Raw genomic sequence first — 18217 nt, forward strand, 5'->3', positions numbered from 1 at the left:
TGTGTGTGTGTGTGTGAGTCTGACTGCTGCCGCACTGCTGGGAACCCTCCCTGCACACACAATTACGTCCATGAAAATTGCCCTGCAGGTGTTGCTATTTCCATGCGTGTGTGTGTGTGTGTGCATGGAGGAAAGAGAGGAAAATACCGGCAAAGGTGCCAGGGTATTAAATGCACGCTCCGGCATTCTTACCAAGGGTGCAGCGGCGCCACCTGTAAGGAGATGATGTCTCGACAGCCTGCTCCCAGTGCCCAGATCACCTCATGGCCCACGGGGTCAGTGGAACTCCTGCAACGAAAAAATGGGAAGGTGGAAAGAGATGAACAACTCCATAGGAGCAGATGAGCGTCAAATTGCATTTGATCCACCCTTTCCCAGAACTCAGGTGTTCTTCAGATTCCTCAAAAATGGCATCTTTTGGCAGGTGGATTCTGCGTTGATGAAAATAGAAGTATAGCCAAACGAAGAAGTACTGGAGAACGTGGATTGTGTTTCATGTGAATTAGCAGGAGGAAGATTTAGATTTAGGATTTAGCAAGGTGAGTGAAAATGATTGATTGATTGATTGATTGATTGATTGGGGTGGAGCGTCTCCACCCCCATCGTTCAGTCCGCACACTGAGGTCCAGCACCGAGGGCCTTCTGGCAGTTCCCTCCCTGCGAGATGTGAGGTTACAGGGAACCAGGCAGAGGGCCTCCTTGGTGGTGGCACCCGCCCTGTGGAACACCCTCCCATCTGACGTCAAGGAAATAAACAACTATCCGACTTTTAGAAGACATCTGAAAGTTTTTAATGTTTGATGTTTTATTGTGTTTTTAATATTCTGTTGGGGAAATCCAGCCAAATGGGCGTGGTATAAATAATAAATTGTTGTTGTTGTTGTTAACTAGCCTGGAAGGAGCACGAAGTGTTCCCTGCCACAGGTACTGCTCTTATGACACCATCATCATCATCATCATCATCATCATCATCATTATTATTATACAGCGCCAATAATGACCATTGCCAGGACATGGAAATCATTGCAATTATTGAGCATGGTGCAATCCCACAGGTAGCATTATCGGGGGGGGGGGGGAAACTGACATGGAAATTGAAGGTAGCAAGAAATATTATAACTTTACATAGTCTGGGGCGACTTTATAGATTATACAAACAACGAAGCATGTGCTAGAACAGTGCCTACGGTCTACAGCTCAGTTTGGCGAACAGGAAGCAGATATTTTAAATCAGATTCCCCCCCCCTCCATTCCTCCTGCCTTTGTATAAAACCCTGCAGACCAGAACTGCCGCTGATATGATATGCCTCTTCCTTTGTGGCCAACAGTCCAAGCAACGGATGTTGCCATGTATTATTTCATGTTCGTTAAGATTGCGATGGTTTTAGCAAACAAACTTTAACAAAGTTCTGCTGGTGTACTCGGAGAGGACTCTCTGATTGTTGGTTGTTGTTTTATTTTCGATTTTAATTTTCTGTAGCTGTTACGTGTGGTTAAAAGTTTAATTAAAAACAACAACCCAGTTTCATGAAATTCATACACCACTTGATTGTTTTTAAAAAAACCAAAAAACCGAAGCAGTAAAAAAAATGGATCTGGGCCCATACGCCCTCTTTTTCCAGGACATGCCCTCTTTTTCAGGGGTAAAATTTCGGTGCAGGAGCATTTTTTGAATTTACCAAAATGTCAGGGGGGTATGGAAGTGGGCTACTTTTTATGTTACTAGACAACCAAGTGACAAACATATACATATGTATATGAAGAAGTGTGCATGCACACAAAAGCTCATTCCAATAAAAAAATTAGTTGGTCTCTAAGGTGCTACTGGAAGGAATTTTTTCATTTTGTTTAAACATATACATAGTTTTGCACGATGCAGGAAAGGATCAGGTCCTTGTTTTTGTACATTTTGATTTCTAAAAATTCATTTTTATTAAATTTTCCACTTTAACAATCCAATCAAATCACATTAAATATTCCAAATTATACATATACATATCAAATAATCCATGACTATGAAAAGCATTAGAGATATGAGATAATCAGAACCCTCTGAACTAGAAGCATGGAAAGTCCTATTAAATTTTTTTATAATTTGGCGGAATATCTGGATTGTTTTCGTGCATTTTGAAGGGACATTGTAGCGTTCGTCTGCTCCCACACCCCTTCCCTCCCGCCCCAGGCGCTGGCAAATGTGTCCTCTTTTTTGCTCTACAAAATATGGCAACTCTGACCTAGGGTCAAGATGCCATTTGGTTTTCCGATCTGAAAAACATCTCAGGCTCAGATGATATTATTACACCAGTGAAATTAGCGAAAATGAATAAGACAAATAATAAATGTTGGAAATGTAAAGAAAAAGAAGGAACATTTTATCATATGTGGTGGGAATGTAAGAAAGTAAAGAACTTCTGTGAAATGATATATAATGGCAGTCGAAATTAATGGACTATGCAGAATTGGACAAAATGACAGGAAGAATTCGAAACCTGCGGGACCAAAGATTTACAGAAGATTGGAAGAAGTATATGAATTATTTGAAGAGCAACTGTAATCAACAAATTACGCTAGTAGGACTGCAAGAAGTTTTGTAAGGAGAAATATACAAAGTGTTACAAAGTAGAAAAAGATAGAGATATTGGTTATGAGTTTGAAATGTAATAGGGAAGATAAGAAATGCATACTGAGAGATTAGATTGGAAAATTTTCAGACAGGATTGATGGAAGTAAAAAAAATTGAGTAAGATGTAAAAGTATGTTTAATTACTGTTGAAAATGATATGTTATATATATATATATATACATATATATATACATATATACATATGCAGGTTTTGGTGTCTTCGGGTGTCTTCCCGTGTAAGAGTCGGGGTGTCTGTGCGACGTTTCGACGAGGTCTCACTCGTCATCTTCAGGCTGGTGCTTTCGGCTTCTTGTTACTGGAACAGAGCAGAAGACACCAAAACCTGCATTCCTGTACCCGTGAAAATCTACGAAAGCAAATATATACATATATATATATATACAGTATATATATACACACACACATATATATATATATATATATATATATATATATATATATATATATATGCAGGTTTTGGTGTCTTCGGGTGTCTTCCCGTGTAAGAGTCGGGGTGTCTGGGCGACGTTTCGACGAGGTCTCACTCGTCATCTTCAGGCTGGTGCTTTCGGCTTCTTGTTACTGGAACAGAGCAGAATCTGGTGTTTGAGTTCCTATAAATACTGTTGAGGGGTGTGGTGTATAGCCTCCAACGTTCTGGGCAGAGAGGAAGTTCCTAGATTAGTGTGCCTTTTCTTCTTTTGTTCCTTAATTACTTGAGGGATATCTTGAGTGATTTCATGAGTGATATTCTGAATACCACTGGGTGGGTCATTAAGTGTAGATTAGTTGCTAAAGCTTTCGTGTCTTGACCTCTTGAGCTTGTGAAGAGTTTTTCTGAGAAGATGGCTGTGCTGCATTTAGTTGTGCTCTGGCTTGGCTTCGTGTATAGGGGCGAGCTGTGATTTTGTGCCTTGTGCCAGCCAGATCTGTGTAGGGATTGCAGGGGGGTGCAGCATTCGGAGGTGCCATTATAGTTTGGCTACTGGATGGAGTCTGTAATATGTCTGTGGAGAGGGTCTGGGTTTGGGTCTGGTGTGGTTGATTGGTGACGGCGTTCTGTGTGCCTCTGGTTCTGGTGTCGGTTTTTGTGGGGAGGGCTAATTTCCAGATGTCTGGCAGGCGGGACGTGTCGTCACGCTTGTTCATGTTGTGAGGGTGTTTCTCTATCTCGATGGCTTCCATGATTATTCTCTTGTGGTGATGTTCCATGTTAAAGAGCAATTTGGAATCTGCAAAATTAATTTCGTGTCCTGTTTCTTTCATGTGTTGGAAAAGAGAGGAAGTTTTTTCTTCTTTTTTGACGGCATTCTTGTGTTCTGCGATACGTGCATTTATTCGTCTGTTTGTTTGTCCAATGTACGTGGCTGGGCAGACTTTGCAGGGTATTTCATAGACCCCTTGGTTTTCCAGCTGGATTTTGTCTTTTGGGTTTCTGAGGATATTGGCTATTTTTTGGTTGGTGCAGAAGGCTGTTTTGATATTGTGTTTATGGAGGATTTTGCTAATTTTGTCTGTAGTGCCCTTGATATAAGGAAGGAGGGCCATGCCATTGTTTTCTTCTGTGTCTTGGTTTTTGGGGGGTGTTTCTTTTTGGATTAGCTTCGTAACCTTGTTTTTCTGGTATCCATTGGCGATTAACACATTTGAGAGATTCTGTAACTCAGTTGTCAAGTGGTCTTTGTCAGCCAGGCGTTTGGTTCTGGAGATGAGAGTCTTGGCTACGGAGTTTATTTGTGCAGGGTGGTGGTGTGATTGTGCATGTAAGTAGCAGTTGGTGTGTGTTTTTTTCTGGTAGATAGTGTGTCCTAGGGAGCCATCAGGTTTTTTGTAGATTAGGACGTCAAGAAAGGGGAGTTGGTTGTTGTCTTCTATTTCCATGGTGAATTGTATTTTGGGGTGTAGGCTGTTGAGATGTGTGAGGAAGCTATCTAGTTTTTCTTTCCCGTGTGGCCAAATTACAAAGGTGTCGTCAACATATCTGAGCCAAAGTTTGGGTTTGTGTTCTGACTTGTCTAAAGCATTGGTTTCAAAGTGTTCCATGTACAAATTTGCGATGACCGGTGAGAGGAGTGATCCCATAGGTGCTCCTTCTATCTGTTTGTATCTTTGTCCATTGTGGATGAAGTACGTGTTGGTTAGGCAGTGGTTGGTCAGGTCCAGGATGTATTTGGGGGGATTGTATTTGTTTTGAATGGCTGTCAAGGCTTCATTAATGGGCACTTGAGTGAAGAGAGATACAACATCGAAGCTCACAAGTAGGTCATCGGGATGTAGGTATTGCTTCTTTATTGTTTCTATGAACTGGAAGGAGTTAGTAACGTGTGAAGCGATGGATTCTGCATAGGGCTGAAGTTGCTTAGCGAGAAATTTAGCGAGATTTTGTAGAGGTGAGCCAATGGAGCTGACTATTGGTCTGAGTGGTGTTCCTTCTTTGTGTATCTTGGGGAGACCGTAGAGTTTGGGGCATCTGGATGATTTTTCTCTGGGGATGATTCTTAGCTGGATTTCTTCACTGATAGGAGAGGCTTTTATTTTGGATTTGGTGGTTTTTTCCAGATAGGTGGTGGGATCTGTTTTTATAGGTTGGTAGGTAGGGTCTTGGAGTAGATTTGATAGTTTTGCTTGGTAGTCCGATGTGTTCATCACAACAGTGGCGTTGCCTTTGTCTGCTGGGAGAATGATTATGTTGTTGTCTTTCCTCAGGTTGGTGAGTGCTTTCTGTTCTTCTTTGTGTAAATTGCTTCTGGGTGGTTTGCTGGAGCAGAGGATGTTGGTGACTTCAAGTCTGATTTTATTGGCTTCATCTGGGTTGATTTTGGTCAGGCTAGCTTCGACTCCGCATATGATGTTTTCCGTGGGGATGCGTCTCGGGGCGACTGCAAAGTTGAAACCTTTGGAGAGTACTTTGGTTTCAGTTGGGGTGAGGATCCTGTCTGATATGTTATGTACTGTTTGTTTCATGGGTTGTTGTGGAGGGTGGCTGGGCTTCTGGCGTTTCTCTAGTTTGTAGAGTTTGTTGGTGTGTCTGTCTGTCTTATGTGAGGTCTCAGTTTCAGCTCTCCAGACGGCTAGTTGTTTGCATTTGTCCCAGAGTGCAGGGTGGATTTTGTTACATAGTTTGAGGTGAAGAGTGAGCAGCTCTTTGTTGGTTTGGTTTAGTAGGTATCTTTTCTTATGTATTTCGTTTCTGATTAGGGATAGTTCAGTTCGTTTCAGGATCCTTTCGGTAGCTGGGGTTTTAGAGTGGAATTTAAGTTGGAAGCATGTGGGAGTTAAGTTGTTGTCTCGGCAGTTGCGTAGGAACAGGAGATCACATAAGATGGTGGCTCTTCGGATTTCTAGTTTCTCGTAGGTTCTTGTCAGCTGGAAGGTTTCCTCCCCGTAGAGGTGAGATATTTGCTTTCGTAGATTTTCACGGGTACAGGAATGCAGGTTTTGGTGTCTTCGGGTGTCTTCCCGTGTAAGAGTCGGGGTGTCTGGGCGACGTTTCGACGAGGTCTCACTCGTCATCTTCAGGCTGGTGCTTTCGGCTTCTTGTTACTGGAACAGAGCAGAATCTGGTGTTTGAGTTCCTATAAATACTGTTGAGGGGTGTGGTGTATAGCCTCCAACGTTCTGGGCAGAGAGGAAGTTCCTAGATTAGTGTGCCTTTTCTTCTTTTGTTCCTTAATTACTTGAGGGATATCTTGAGTGATTTCATGAGTGATATTCTGAATACCACTGGGTGGGTCATTAAGTGTAGATTAGTTGCTAAAGCTTTCGTGTCTTGACCTCTTGAGCTTGTGAAGAGTTTTTCTGAGAAGATGGCTGTGCTGCATTTAGTTGTGCTCTGGCTTGGCTTCGTGTATAGGGGCGAGCTGTGATTTTGTGCCTTGTGCCAGCCAGATCTGTGTAGGGATTGCAGGGGGGTGCAGCATTCGGAGGTGCCACTATAGTTTGGCTACTGGATGGAGTCTGTAATATGTCTGTGGAGAGGGTCTGGGTTTGGGTCTGGTGTGGTTGATTGGTGACGGCGTTCTGTGTGCCTCTGGTTCTGGTGTCGGTTTTTGTGGGGAGGGCTAATTTCCAGATGTCTGGCAGGCGGGACGTGTCGTCACGCTTGTTCATGTTGTGAGGGTGTTTCTCTATCTCGATGGCTTCCATGATTATTCTCTTGTGGTGATGTTCCATGTTAAAGAGCAATTTGGAATCTGCAAAATTAATTTCGTGTCCTGTTTCTTTCATGTGTTGGAAAAGAGAGGAAGTTTTTTCTTCTTTTTTGACGGCATTCTTGTGTTCTGCGATACGTGCATTTATTCGTCTGTTTGTTTGTCCAATGTACGTGGCTGGGCAGACTTTGCAGGGTATTTCATAGACCCCTTGGTTTTCCAGCTGGATTTTGTCTTTTGGGTTTCTGAGGATATTGGCTATTTTTTGGTTGGTGCAGAAGGCTGTTTTGATATTGTGTTTATGGAGGATTTTGCTAATTTTGTCTGTAGTGCCCTTGATATAAGGAAGGAGGGCCATGCCATTGTTTTCTTCTGTGTCTTGGTTTTTGGGGGGTGTTTCTTTTTGGATTAGCTTCGTAACCTTGTTTTTCTGGTATCCATTGGCGATTAACACATTTGAGAGATTCTGTAACTCAGTTGTCAAGTGGTCTTTGTCAGCCAGGCGTTTGGTTCTGGAGATGAGAGTCTTGGCTACGGAGTTTATTTGTGCAGGGTGGTGGTGTGATTGTGCATGTAAGTAGCGGTTGGTGTGTGTTTTTTTCCGGTAGATAGTGTGTCCTAGGGAGCCATCAGGTTTTTTGTAGATTAGGACGTCAAGAAAGGGGAGTTGGTTGTTGTCTTCTATTTCCATGGTGAATTGTATTTTGGGGTGTAGGCTGTTGAGATGTGTGAGGAAGCTATCTAGTTTTTCTTTCCCGTGTGGCCAAATTACAAAGGTGTCGTCAACATATCTGAGCCAAAGTTTGGGTTTGTGTTCTGACTTGTCTAAAGCATTGGTTTCAAAGTGTTCCATGTACAAATTTGCGATGACCGGTGAGAGGGGTGATCCCATAGGTGCTCCTTCTATCTGTTTGTATCTTTGTCCATTGTGGATGAAGTACGTGTTGGTTAGGCAGTGGTTGGTCAGGTCCAGGATGTATTTGGGGGGATTGTATTTGTTTTGAATGGCTGTCAAGGCTTCATTAATGGGCACTTGAGTGAAGAGAGATACAACATCGAAGCTCACAAGTAGGTCATCGGGATGTAGGTATTGCTTCTTTATTGTTTCTATGAACTGGAAGGAGTTAGTAACGTGTGAAGCGATGGATTCTGCATAGGGCTGAAGTTGCTTAGCGAGAAATTTAGCGAGGTTTTGTAGAGGTGAGCCAATGGAGCTGACTATTGGTCTGAGTGGTGTTCCTTCTTTGTGTATCTTGGGGAGACCGTAGAGTTTGGGGCATCTGGATGATTTTTCTCTGGGGATGATTCTTAGCTGGATTTCTTCACTGATAGGAGAGGCTTTTATTTTGGATTTGGTGGTTTTTTCCAGATAGGTGGTGGGATCTGTTTTTATAGGTTGGTAGGTAGGGTCTTGGAGTAGATTTGATAGTTTTGCTTGGTAGTCCGATGTGTTCATCACAACAGTGGCGTTGCCTTTGTCTGCTGGGAGAATGATTATGTTGTTGTCTTTCCTCAGGTTGGTGAGTGCTTTCTGTTCTTCTTTGTGTAAATTGCTTCTGGGTGGTTTGCTGGAGCAGAGGATGTTGGTGACTTCAAGTCTGATTTTATTGGCTTCATCTGGGTTGATTTTGGTCAGGCTAGCTTCGACTCCGCATATGATGTTTTCCGTGGGGATGCGTCTCGGGGCGACTGCAAAGTTGAAACCTTTGGAGAGTACTTTGGTTTCAGTTGGGGTGAGGATCCTGTCTGATATGTTATGTACTGTTTGTTTCATGGGTTGTTGTGGAGGGTGGCTGGGCTTCTGGCGTTTCTCTAGTTTGTAGAGTTTGTTGGTGTGTCTGTCTGTCTTATGTGAGGTCTCAGTTTCAGCTCTCCAGACGGCTAGTTGTTTGCATTTGTCCCAGAGTGCAGGGTGGATTTTGTTACATAGTTTGAGGTGAAGAGTGAGCAGCTCTTTGTTGGTTTGGTTTAGTAGGTATCTTTTCTTATGTATTTCGTTTCTGATTAGGGATAGTTCAGTTCGTTTCAGGATCCTTTCGGTAGCTGGGGTTTTAGAGTGGAATTTAAGTTGGAAGCATGTGGGAGTTAAGTTGTTGTCTCGGCAGTTGCGTAGGAACAGGAGATCACATAAGATGGTGGCTCTTCGGATTTCTAGTTTCTCGTAGGTTCTTGTCAGCTGGAAGGTTTCCTCCCCGTAGAGGTGAGATATTTGCTTTCGTAGATTTTCACGGGTACAGGAATGCAGGTTTTGGTGTCTTCGGGTGTCTTCCCGTGTAAGAGTCGGGGTGTCTGGGCGACGTTTCGACGAGGTCTCACTCGTCATCTTCAGGCTGGTGCTTTCGGCTTCTTGTTACTGGAACAGAGCAGAATCTGGTGTTTGAGTTCCTATAAATACTGTTGAGGGGTGTGGTGTATAGCCTCCAACGTTCTTCTCCAACGTTCTTCCAATGCTTTAGACAAGTCAGAACACAAACCCAAACTTTGGCTCAGATATGTTGACGACACCTTTGTAATTTGGCCACACGGGAAAGAAAAACTAGATAGCTTCCTCACACATCTCAACAGCCTACACCCCAAAATACAATTCACCATGGAAATAGAAGACAACAACCAACTCCCCTTTCTTGACGTCCTAATCTACAAAAAACCTGATGGCTCCCTAGGACACACTATCTACCGGAAAAAAACACACACCAACCGCTACTTACATGCACAATCACACCACCACCCTGCACAAATAAACTCCGTAGCCAAGACTCTCATCTCCAGAACCAAACGCCTGGCTGACAAAGACCACTTGACAACTGAGTTACAGAATCTCTCAAATGTGTTAATCGCCAATGGATACCAGAAAAACAAGGTTACGAAGCTAATCCAAAAAGAAACACCCCCCAAAAACCAAGACACAGAAGAAAACAATGGCATGGCCCTCCTTCCTTATATCAAGGGCACTACAGACAAAATTAGCAAAATCCTCCATAAACACAATATCAAAACAGCCTTCTGCACCAACCAAAAAATAGCCAATATCCTCAGAAACCCAAAAGACAAAATCCAGCTGGAAAACCAAGGGGTCTATGAAATACCCTGCAAAGTCTGCCCAGCCACGTACATTGGACAAACAAACAGACGAATAAATGCACGTATCGCAGAACACAAGAATGCCGTCAAAAAAGAAGAAAAAACTTCCTCTCTTTTCCAACACATGAAAGAAACAGGACACGAAATTAATTTTGCAGATTCCAAATTGCTCTTTAACATGGAACATCACCACAAGAGAATAATCATGGAAGCCATCGAGATAGAGAAACACCCTCACAACATGAACAAGCGTGACGACACGTCCCGCCTGCCAGACATCTGGAAATTAGCCCTCCCCACAAAAACCGACACCAGAACCAGAGGCACACAGAACGCCGTCACCAATCAACCACACCAGACCCAAACCCAGACCCTCTCCACAGACATATTACAGACTCCATCCAGTAGCCAAACTATAGTGGCACCTCCGAATGCTGCACCCCCCTGCAATCCCTACACAGATCTGGCTGGCACAAGGCACAAAATCACAGCTCGCCCCTATACACGAAGCCAAGCCAGAGCACAACTAAATGCAGCACAGCCATCTTCTCAGAAAAACTCTTCACAAGCTCAAGAGGTCAAGACACGAAAGCTTTAGCAACTAATCTACACTTAATGACCCACCCAGTGGTATTCAGAATATCACTCATGAAATCACTCAAGATATCCCTCAAGTAATTAAGGAACAAAAGAAGAAAAGGCACACTAATCTAGGAACTTCCTCTCTGCCCAGAACGTTGGAGGCTATACACCACACCCCTCAACAGTATTTATAGGAACTCAAACACCAGATTCTGCTCTGTTCCAGTAACAAGAAGCCGAAAGCACCAGCCTGAAGATGACGAGTGAGACCTCGTCGAAACGTCGCCCAGACACCCCGACTCTTACACGGGAAGACACCCGAAGACACCAAAACCTGCATTCCTGTACCCGTGAAAATCTACGAAAGCATATATATATATATATATATATATATATATATATATATATATATATATATAACATCTCAGGCTCGTCCCTCTTCTGGGTGGAAGGGGCAAAGGGGGAGGCCCAGTCCAAGCCCCCAGGGTGAGAATTACCTGGTGGCACCGCTCTGCCTAAAAGGTAAGCTTTGCTGTTTTCTAATTTGTGAATGACCTACTTCTACGCTTCGGTTGAGCCTAAAAATAAGCAGAATCATATTATCTGGAACGCTCATCCATCTCCCAGGAAGCCGCCTGCCAAGGCGCCCTGACCGGCTTGGCTTGCCGTTAATTAAAACACGTGGGAAGGATGCTGAGCTGCCAAGCCGGAGCTGCCCAGGTGGGCCTGATCCTGCCGGGTGGAAGGGGGTGAACGAGGGAAGAAGGGAAGGAAGGAAGCGACGGCAATGAGAGAGAGAACCTGGAGACAGAGAAATAGCAAAAGCTGCCTTGTGCCAGTGAACTGATTTTAGATTGCTGTGTGTTACATTTATTGTTGTTAGGCGCTCTGAGCCCGGCTTCGGATGGGGAGGGCGGGATATAAATAAAATTTTATTATTATTGTTATGCCCCCTCCAGCCCAGCGTCCTGCTCTCATAATGGCCAACCAGATGCCTCAATGGGAATCCCGCAAGCAGGATTCGAACACAAGACCAAATCTCCCTTCCTGTGGTTTCCAGCAACTGGGATTCAGAAATCTCCAACTGTGGAGGGCAGAGCGTAGCCATAATACTGACAGCCATCAGCAGCCCTCTCCTCCCCTTTTAAATGGTCGCCATCACAGCCTCCTGTGGGAGGGAGTTCCACAGGTTAACAGTGGAAGATAGTACTTTCCTTTTTCTGACCTTAATCCTCCAGCATTCGCCTCCGCTGGATGTTCATTGGCATTCTAGCGTTACGAGAGGGAGGGAAACGTTTTTCTATCGGCTTTCTTATTATCCTGACAGCTCGTACGCGTGCCTTTTCTCTAAACTAGGCCGAGTAGCCTCCTACGGGCTGAGTAGCAGCAGTCTTGGGAGGTGGACTGGGGCTGCCTAGAAGGAAAAGTCACAGCAAAAGCTGCTGTTCCTGGAGCAATAAAGTGGATGGCAAGAACTGACCGCTGGTGGTTTTGCAGGATTCGTTGCCAGCAGCAAAAGCCAGATCGGGTTCAACAGCACTGTCTCAGCTGGGAGGGATATGCATGGAATAGCAGGCAGAGCAAATGTCAGGCGAGCACTTTTTCTGTGCCCGTGCAATCTGCCGCAGAAAATCATCCAAATGAAGGAGAGGAGGAAGACCCCCACGATCGTCTGCACGCCTATCACTCTATGAGTCCATCTGCCTTGAATTTCTTTCATGATTAAATCTAGCATCTTTTCAAAGCGATTTTGTTTCGCTGCATTCCCTGCCCCATTCACAAGAGACTTGTTGCTGATTGTGCCTGCTGGTCCAACCCCGATGCAATGTAGGTATCGCAACACTCCATCCATTTTGAACCCGGACCCCGCTTAGCTTTGCAAAATGTGGCAGCAGTTTTATTAGGCAGGAAACTCAGCCAAGTCAAGACACAAGATCTACCCACCCTGGAAGAATGGCAGATGAAGGTGATCGACTACATGGAAGTGGCAGAAATGACTGGCAGAATCCGAGACCAGGGAGAAGAGTTGGTGAAAGAAGACTGAAAGAAATTTAAAGACTATTTACAGAAATATTGTAAAATTAATGAATGTTAGAAGGATGTTCGATAGAAACTAAGGGGTTTCCAGCTGTAATGCTTTAGGAGATATGGAAAAAAAAAGGTTTATAAATGGGTAAAAGCTTAATGGTAAGGATTTGCTGAACTAACAAATTGAAGTGGAATACAAAGAAGGGAGGTATGAGGAGGTCTGGGGAAATAGGCGTAAGGAAGATATGTTATGGGAAATTATTTGTTTTTTAACTGTTTCATGTTGTATTTTGTTTCTTTTTATTTTTTATTTTTTTCATTGTTATATTTTAAAAAACTTTAATAAATATCTTTTTTTTTAAAAAAAAGGAAACTCAGCCAAGTCTGTGAAGAGCCAATAAAGGGTTAACTCCAGCTTTGAACGGTGTGATCTGTTGACAGGCATACCCCATGATGGGTGCCATTCTGAATTTGCGAGCGCTCGATCTTTTAGTGTGGCGGCACCTAAGCTTTGGAACTCCCCGCCTATTGAGACCAGACAGGCCCCTTCACTGTACTTGTTTCTATGCAATCCTGCCAGACTATATACACGTATGGACCTTATGCATGAATGGAATATAGAATGAACTGATTCACTGGGTCTTCTGTTTTTTCCGTTGAACTTTATGAGACTTCCGATGAAATTTACAATTTGATACAACGAATAGTATACCTTATTTATTCAAAAGTACAGCCGATTACGTCTTGTGTGTTTATTGAGTATGTTTCACGTAATCATAGGTTTGTTGTTATTTTGCTAATGATCCTGCCAGACTGAGCAGGATTTAACCCCATTCATTAGCTGCTGGAAACAGGGATGCACAGCCGACACAGGATTTAACCCCACCCTAGCAGCCTTCAGATGACGCCAGCTGGTGGGTGGCTGGCTGGGTGAAACGGGTGCTCCGCAGTCACACAGAAGATAGTTAATTCTATGTACCTCCCACTAAGGGACTGTGCTCATGCAGCCAGAGACTATGCCTACATGGGAGCTCCCTTTGCTCATCCCTTTTCAGACCGCCGCTGTTTCTGGGAGACAGTGGTGCAGGAGAGGCTGGGGAAACACCTAGCCCTTCACTTGCCCGGCCTACCTCTTCCTCTTCTTCCAGCACATCCTGCGCTCCCCTCTTCAGCTCTGAACCTCCAAAGAATGAGAGTCCACCACTTCTACTGTCAAACAGCTCTTACAGACAGAAAGTCTTTACATACGTCTAGTTGGAATCTCCTTTCTTGTAACTTGAAGCCACTGGTTCGAGTCCTGTCCTCCAGGGCAGGGGAAAACAAGCTTGTTCCCTCTTCCATGTGACAGCCCTGAAGATATTTGAAGATCCTATCTCCTCTCAGTCTCCTCTTCTCCAGGCAGAACATGCCCAGGTCCATCATACTGTTTTGGGGGGACAAGACGCAGGCGGGTGTGGAGGACTCCCTGATCCTGAATGGGGTAACTGTGCCCCTGAAGGACCAGGTGTGCAGCCTGGGAGTCATTCTGGACTCACAGCTGTCTATGGAGGAGCAGGTCAATTCTGTGTCCAGGGCAGCTGTTTACCAGCTCTATCTGGTACGCAGGATGAGACCCTCCCTGCCCGCAGACTGTCTCTTCAGAGTGGTGCATGCTCTGGTTATCTCCCGCTTGGACTACTGCAATGTGCTCTACATGGGGCTACCTTTGAAGGTGACCCGGAAACTACAACTAATCCAGAATGTGGCAGCAAGACTGGTGACTGGAAGTGGCCGCCGAGACCACATAACGCCGGTCCTGAAAGATCTACTTTGGCTCCCAGTGTGTTTCCGAGCACAATTCAGAGTGTTGGTGCTGACCTTGAAAGCCCTAAACGGCCTCGGTCCAGTATACCTGAAGGAGCAGCTCCACCCCCATCGTTCTGAGGCTGTTTAGGGCTTTAAAGGTCAACACCAACACTTCGAATTGTGCTCAGAAATGTACTGGGAGCCAGTGTGGGGAATCCACTTGAGGACTCTATGCGGGCTCCGGAATACCCCATAAGGGAAAGGGAGCCGATTTCTTATAACAGTGGGAATGCTGTGATCTTTTGCTCACCGGGAGATGCTCAGAGATGCTCAGGCTCTCAGAGCGAGCCCACCCCAGTCGCTTGTTTCGCAAAGAGCCACCCACAGCTCCTCTGCACATCCCAGATGTGTTCTCCACGCCAGCCCAGCCTCCTAATCTAAGACAATCTCACCAGCCCATTCAAGCTGGGCTAATTGCACGGTTTCTCCCAGACGTCCTGACACGGGGACAGTTGCACACTCCCCTGCCGGCACACTAAGCCGCTTCGCCGTGCCAGTCTTGCCAAGGATAAAGCCCAGCTGTGCTGTGCTGTAAACAAAATCTGCCCTTATTCCCTTATGGGGGACACAAGAGCTCTTATAGAGTCCTTACGTGAGTTCCCTATTGGTAGGAGAAAATAACAGAGGCCATCCAGAGAATGTTGAGAAGCAAAGCAGCTTGTAAGCCTGATCTTTATTGATCTGTTGCAACAGGGTGCTCCCCTCACCCGCAGGAAAGGAGGAGGAACCCAGAAAAATGGTGCACAAGGCCTTATATAGACATTTTAAATTCCCTGCCCTGGAGCTCAAGACCACCCCTCCATACATCATACATACATCAGAGAAGGGGTGTAACCCAAGAGCACCCCCCCCCATAAACATCATACCTACATCACAGAAAAGGCGGTCTACAACAGAAATTTGAGTGTTGTTGTTTTTCCTGCCTGGCAGGTATTCTGATAATGCCTTATCTGATTGCCTTTCCTGATAGTCTGCCCATTCCATTTGAAATGGTGATTACTTATTTCCTGTGACAATGTAGGTTCCCTCACCCCTGCTCCCTCCTTGCAGAGAAACATTTGGTCAGCTTGGGAGTCAAAATGGTTTCAGGACGGTCTTCCTGTGCTGCTCCAGACATTGGTGCATTTATGAACATTTATGATATATATTTATATGACCTTAAAATTCTATTACAGATGCTCGCCTGTCACACCCCCAGGCTTGAAGCAAAGAAAAGGTTCCTTATTATTTCACACCTCCGCTGTCTTTTCGCTGCTCTTGGGTGGTCTGTGATGTTCTCAGGGGGTCTTAGCTGTCAGCCTGGGATGGAGGGAAAGGCCTCCTTCTCCCCAATCTTCTGGCACACAGGGGAATATGGATTCGTTTCCGAATGAATGAACAATTGGAGCAAAGGGAGTCCTTGTTATGTACTGAAGTTCTCACCCTGGGCCAGCAGGGGGATACTGTAGATAGCTATGCAAATGAAGGATCGAAAGTGACGTTCAGTGATTGGATAGTTTTAGAAAGTTGTTACAGTAACGAGGTACTGGAGCTCTATATAAGCAGGCTGACTGAGCTCCTCAGTTCAGTTCTGTTCCAGCTTACAAATAAAGAGCTGCTTTGGAAGAATCGCTGTGTCGTCTGATATGTTCGCCCACAACTTAACAGTCCTTTTATTTCAGTTTTCGTTCATAGGGACACAGGAAGGTGCTTTATTCAGAATCAGGATGTGCCAAGATTTCCCCAGCCCTGTCTGGAGATGGGGAGTTCAAACAGCAGCAGTCTGATGACTGGGGTCCTGAGAAAAGGTCAGCAAAATTGGCCACTGCCTCCCTTCCATTCATTCCATTTCCTATTTTAAAAATTATTTATTCCTTAAGGGGAAGAAATGAAGGCAGTGAGAGATTTTACTTTCTTGGGCTCCATGATCACTGCAGATGGTGACAGCAGTCACAAAATTAAAAGACGCCTGCTTCTTGGGAGAAAAGCAATGACAAACCTAGACAGTATCTTAAAAAGCAGAGACATCACCTTGCCAACAAAGGTCTGTATAGTTAAAGCTATGGTTTTCCCAGTAGTGATGTGTGGAAGTGAGAGCTGGACCATCAAGAAGGCGGATCGCCGAAGAATTGATGCTTTTGAATTCTGGTGCTGGAGGAGACTCTTGAGAGTCCCATGGACTGCAAGAAGATCAAACCTCTCCATTCTGAAGGAAATCAGCCCTGAGTGCTCACTGGAAGGACAGATCCTGAAGCTGAGGCTCCAATACTTTGGCCACCTCATGAGAAGAGAAGACTCCCTGGAAAAGACCCTGATGTTGGGAAAGATGGAGGGCCCAAGGAGAAGGGGACGACAGAGGACGAGATGGTTGGACATTGTTCTCGAAGCTACCAGCATGAGTTTGACCAAACTGTGGGAGGCAGTGGAAGACAGGAGTGCCTGGCGTGCTCTGATCCAGGGGGTGACAAAGAGTTGGACACAACTAAACAACTAAACAAACAAACAAAATTATGCTCTCTTTCACCCACCAAACCTCACAGCTGCATCTCCCTCCCTGATCCAGAAAAGCAATAATTTCTCCCAAAAACAACAGCTCAGCCAGACGCACAGAAGATCAGCTGGCAAACCACACACGCCCTTCTCTTGATGCCAGGAAAACCCTCTCTGCCTCTCCAGATGCTACTACAGGGCAGGGCTATTTTTAAAAAATTGTACTGAAAAAGGTGCGACCCCTTAGCCATACTGGGTTTTTCTTTCCAATTGTGTTTTTCCTCCATTTGCAGCACAGAATTCTGTGGCCAGGTCACAGCGTCTGATGCCAAGACAGGGAAGAAAAAGAAGAACTCTACAGCTTGCATAAATTACAGTAATTAAGTAATTTTGCATATGCCGATTGACGGGCTAGCCTGATCGTTGGCTGCAGGCCTCCCACCCAGCTTGCATAAACGGCGGTAATTAAGTGGCTTTGCATATATGCCGTTTGACAGCGGGGAAAATAATCTTTGGCTGAAGACCACCCACTCAGGAAGGTCTTTGAGAATCTTATATGCAGCGGCCGCAGCCCGGACTTTGGTGGCAAAGGGGTGGAAGGAACAAGAAGCCCCGACAATAACAAACTGGCATTACATGCTACAGGAATTTGCTGAAATGGCGCAGTTAACAAATACAGTGGTGCCCCGCAAGACGACTGCCTCGCAAGACGAAAAACCCGCTAGACGAAAGGGTTTTCCGTTTTTCGATGCGCTTCGCAAGACGAATTTCCCTATGGGCTTGCTTCGCAAAACGAAAAAGTCTTGCGAGTCTTGTGATTTTTTTCGCTCCCCCCCTTTTTCTAAGCCGCTAAGCCGCTAATAGCCTTTTAGCCGCTAAGCCGCTAAGCCTTTAATAGCCGCTAAACCGCTAATAGCGCTAATCCGCTAAGCCCCTAATAGGGTTGCTTTGCAAGACGAAAAAACCGCTAGACGAAGAGACTCGCGGAACGGATTATTTTCGTCTTGCGAGGCACCACTGTACCCTGAGAGGCAATTGAAAACAAAAAATTATGGAAAAGTGGGATAGATATAAAACATATGTTCAAAAATACAGCAAAGGTTCGCTATCTATGCTAGCATTTGATTGACGTTGGAGTGAGGCTGAGTTGAGAAATAAGACTAAGAGCACATATTGATATAGGAATGTATTAGATAATATGTATACAATAATAAGAGTACATTCATTTGTAAAAAAGGAATATACAAAGGGAAAGACAGGAAGTCTAGTGAGTTGGTATGTATATGATTTTGGGGGGGAAATTGTTTACGTTTTTTCTCTTTGTTCTTTCTTTTTTTTTGTTTCATTTTCTTTCTAGGTATATAAAATTTGTATATAATTTTCATATACATGTTGGAAATTATATTATAGTAAGTCCTGTAATGTAATATGGCAACGT

At 44.6% G+C, this 18217-nt stretch overlaps 1 protein-coding gene across 1 annotated transcript in view; it reads right to left on the bottom strand.

Annotated features, from left to right (window-relative positions):
• FBXO41 (F-box protein 41) overlaps window positions 1-18217 on the bottom strand; it is an 86254-nt gene that overhangs the window by 14326 nt on the left and 53711 nt on the right. The window contains exon 9 of the mRNA XM_082236405.1: window positions 193-288. Coding sequence (XP_082092531.1) covers window positions 193-288 — 96 coding nt within the window. The remainder of the gene's footprint in view (window positions 1-192; window positions 289-18217) is intronic.

The sequence above is a fragment of the Podarcis vaucheri genome (assembly GCF_965113315.1).
Source record: "Podarcis vaucheri genome assembly, chromosome: 9".
NCBI classification, from domain to species: domain Eukaryota; kingdom Metazoa; phylum Chordata; class Lepidosauria; order Squamata; family Lacertidae; genus Podarcis; species Podarcis vaucheri.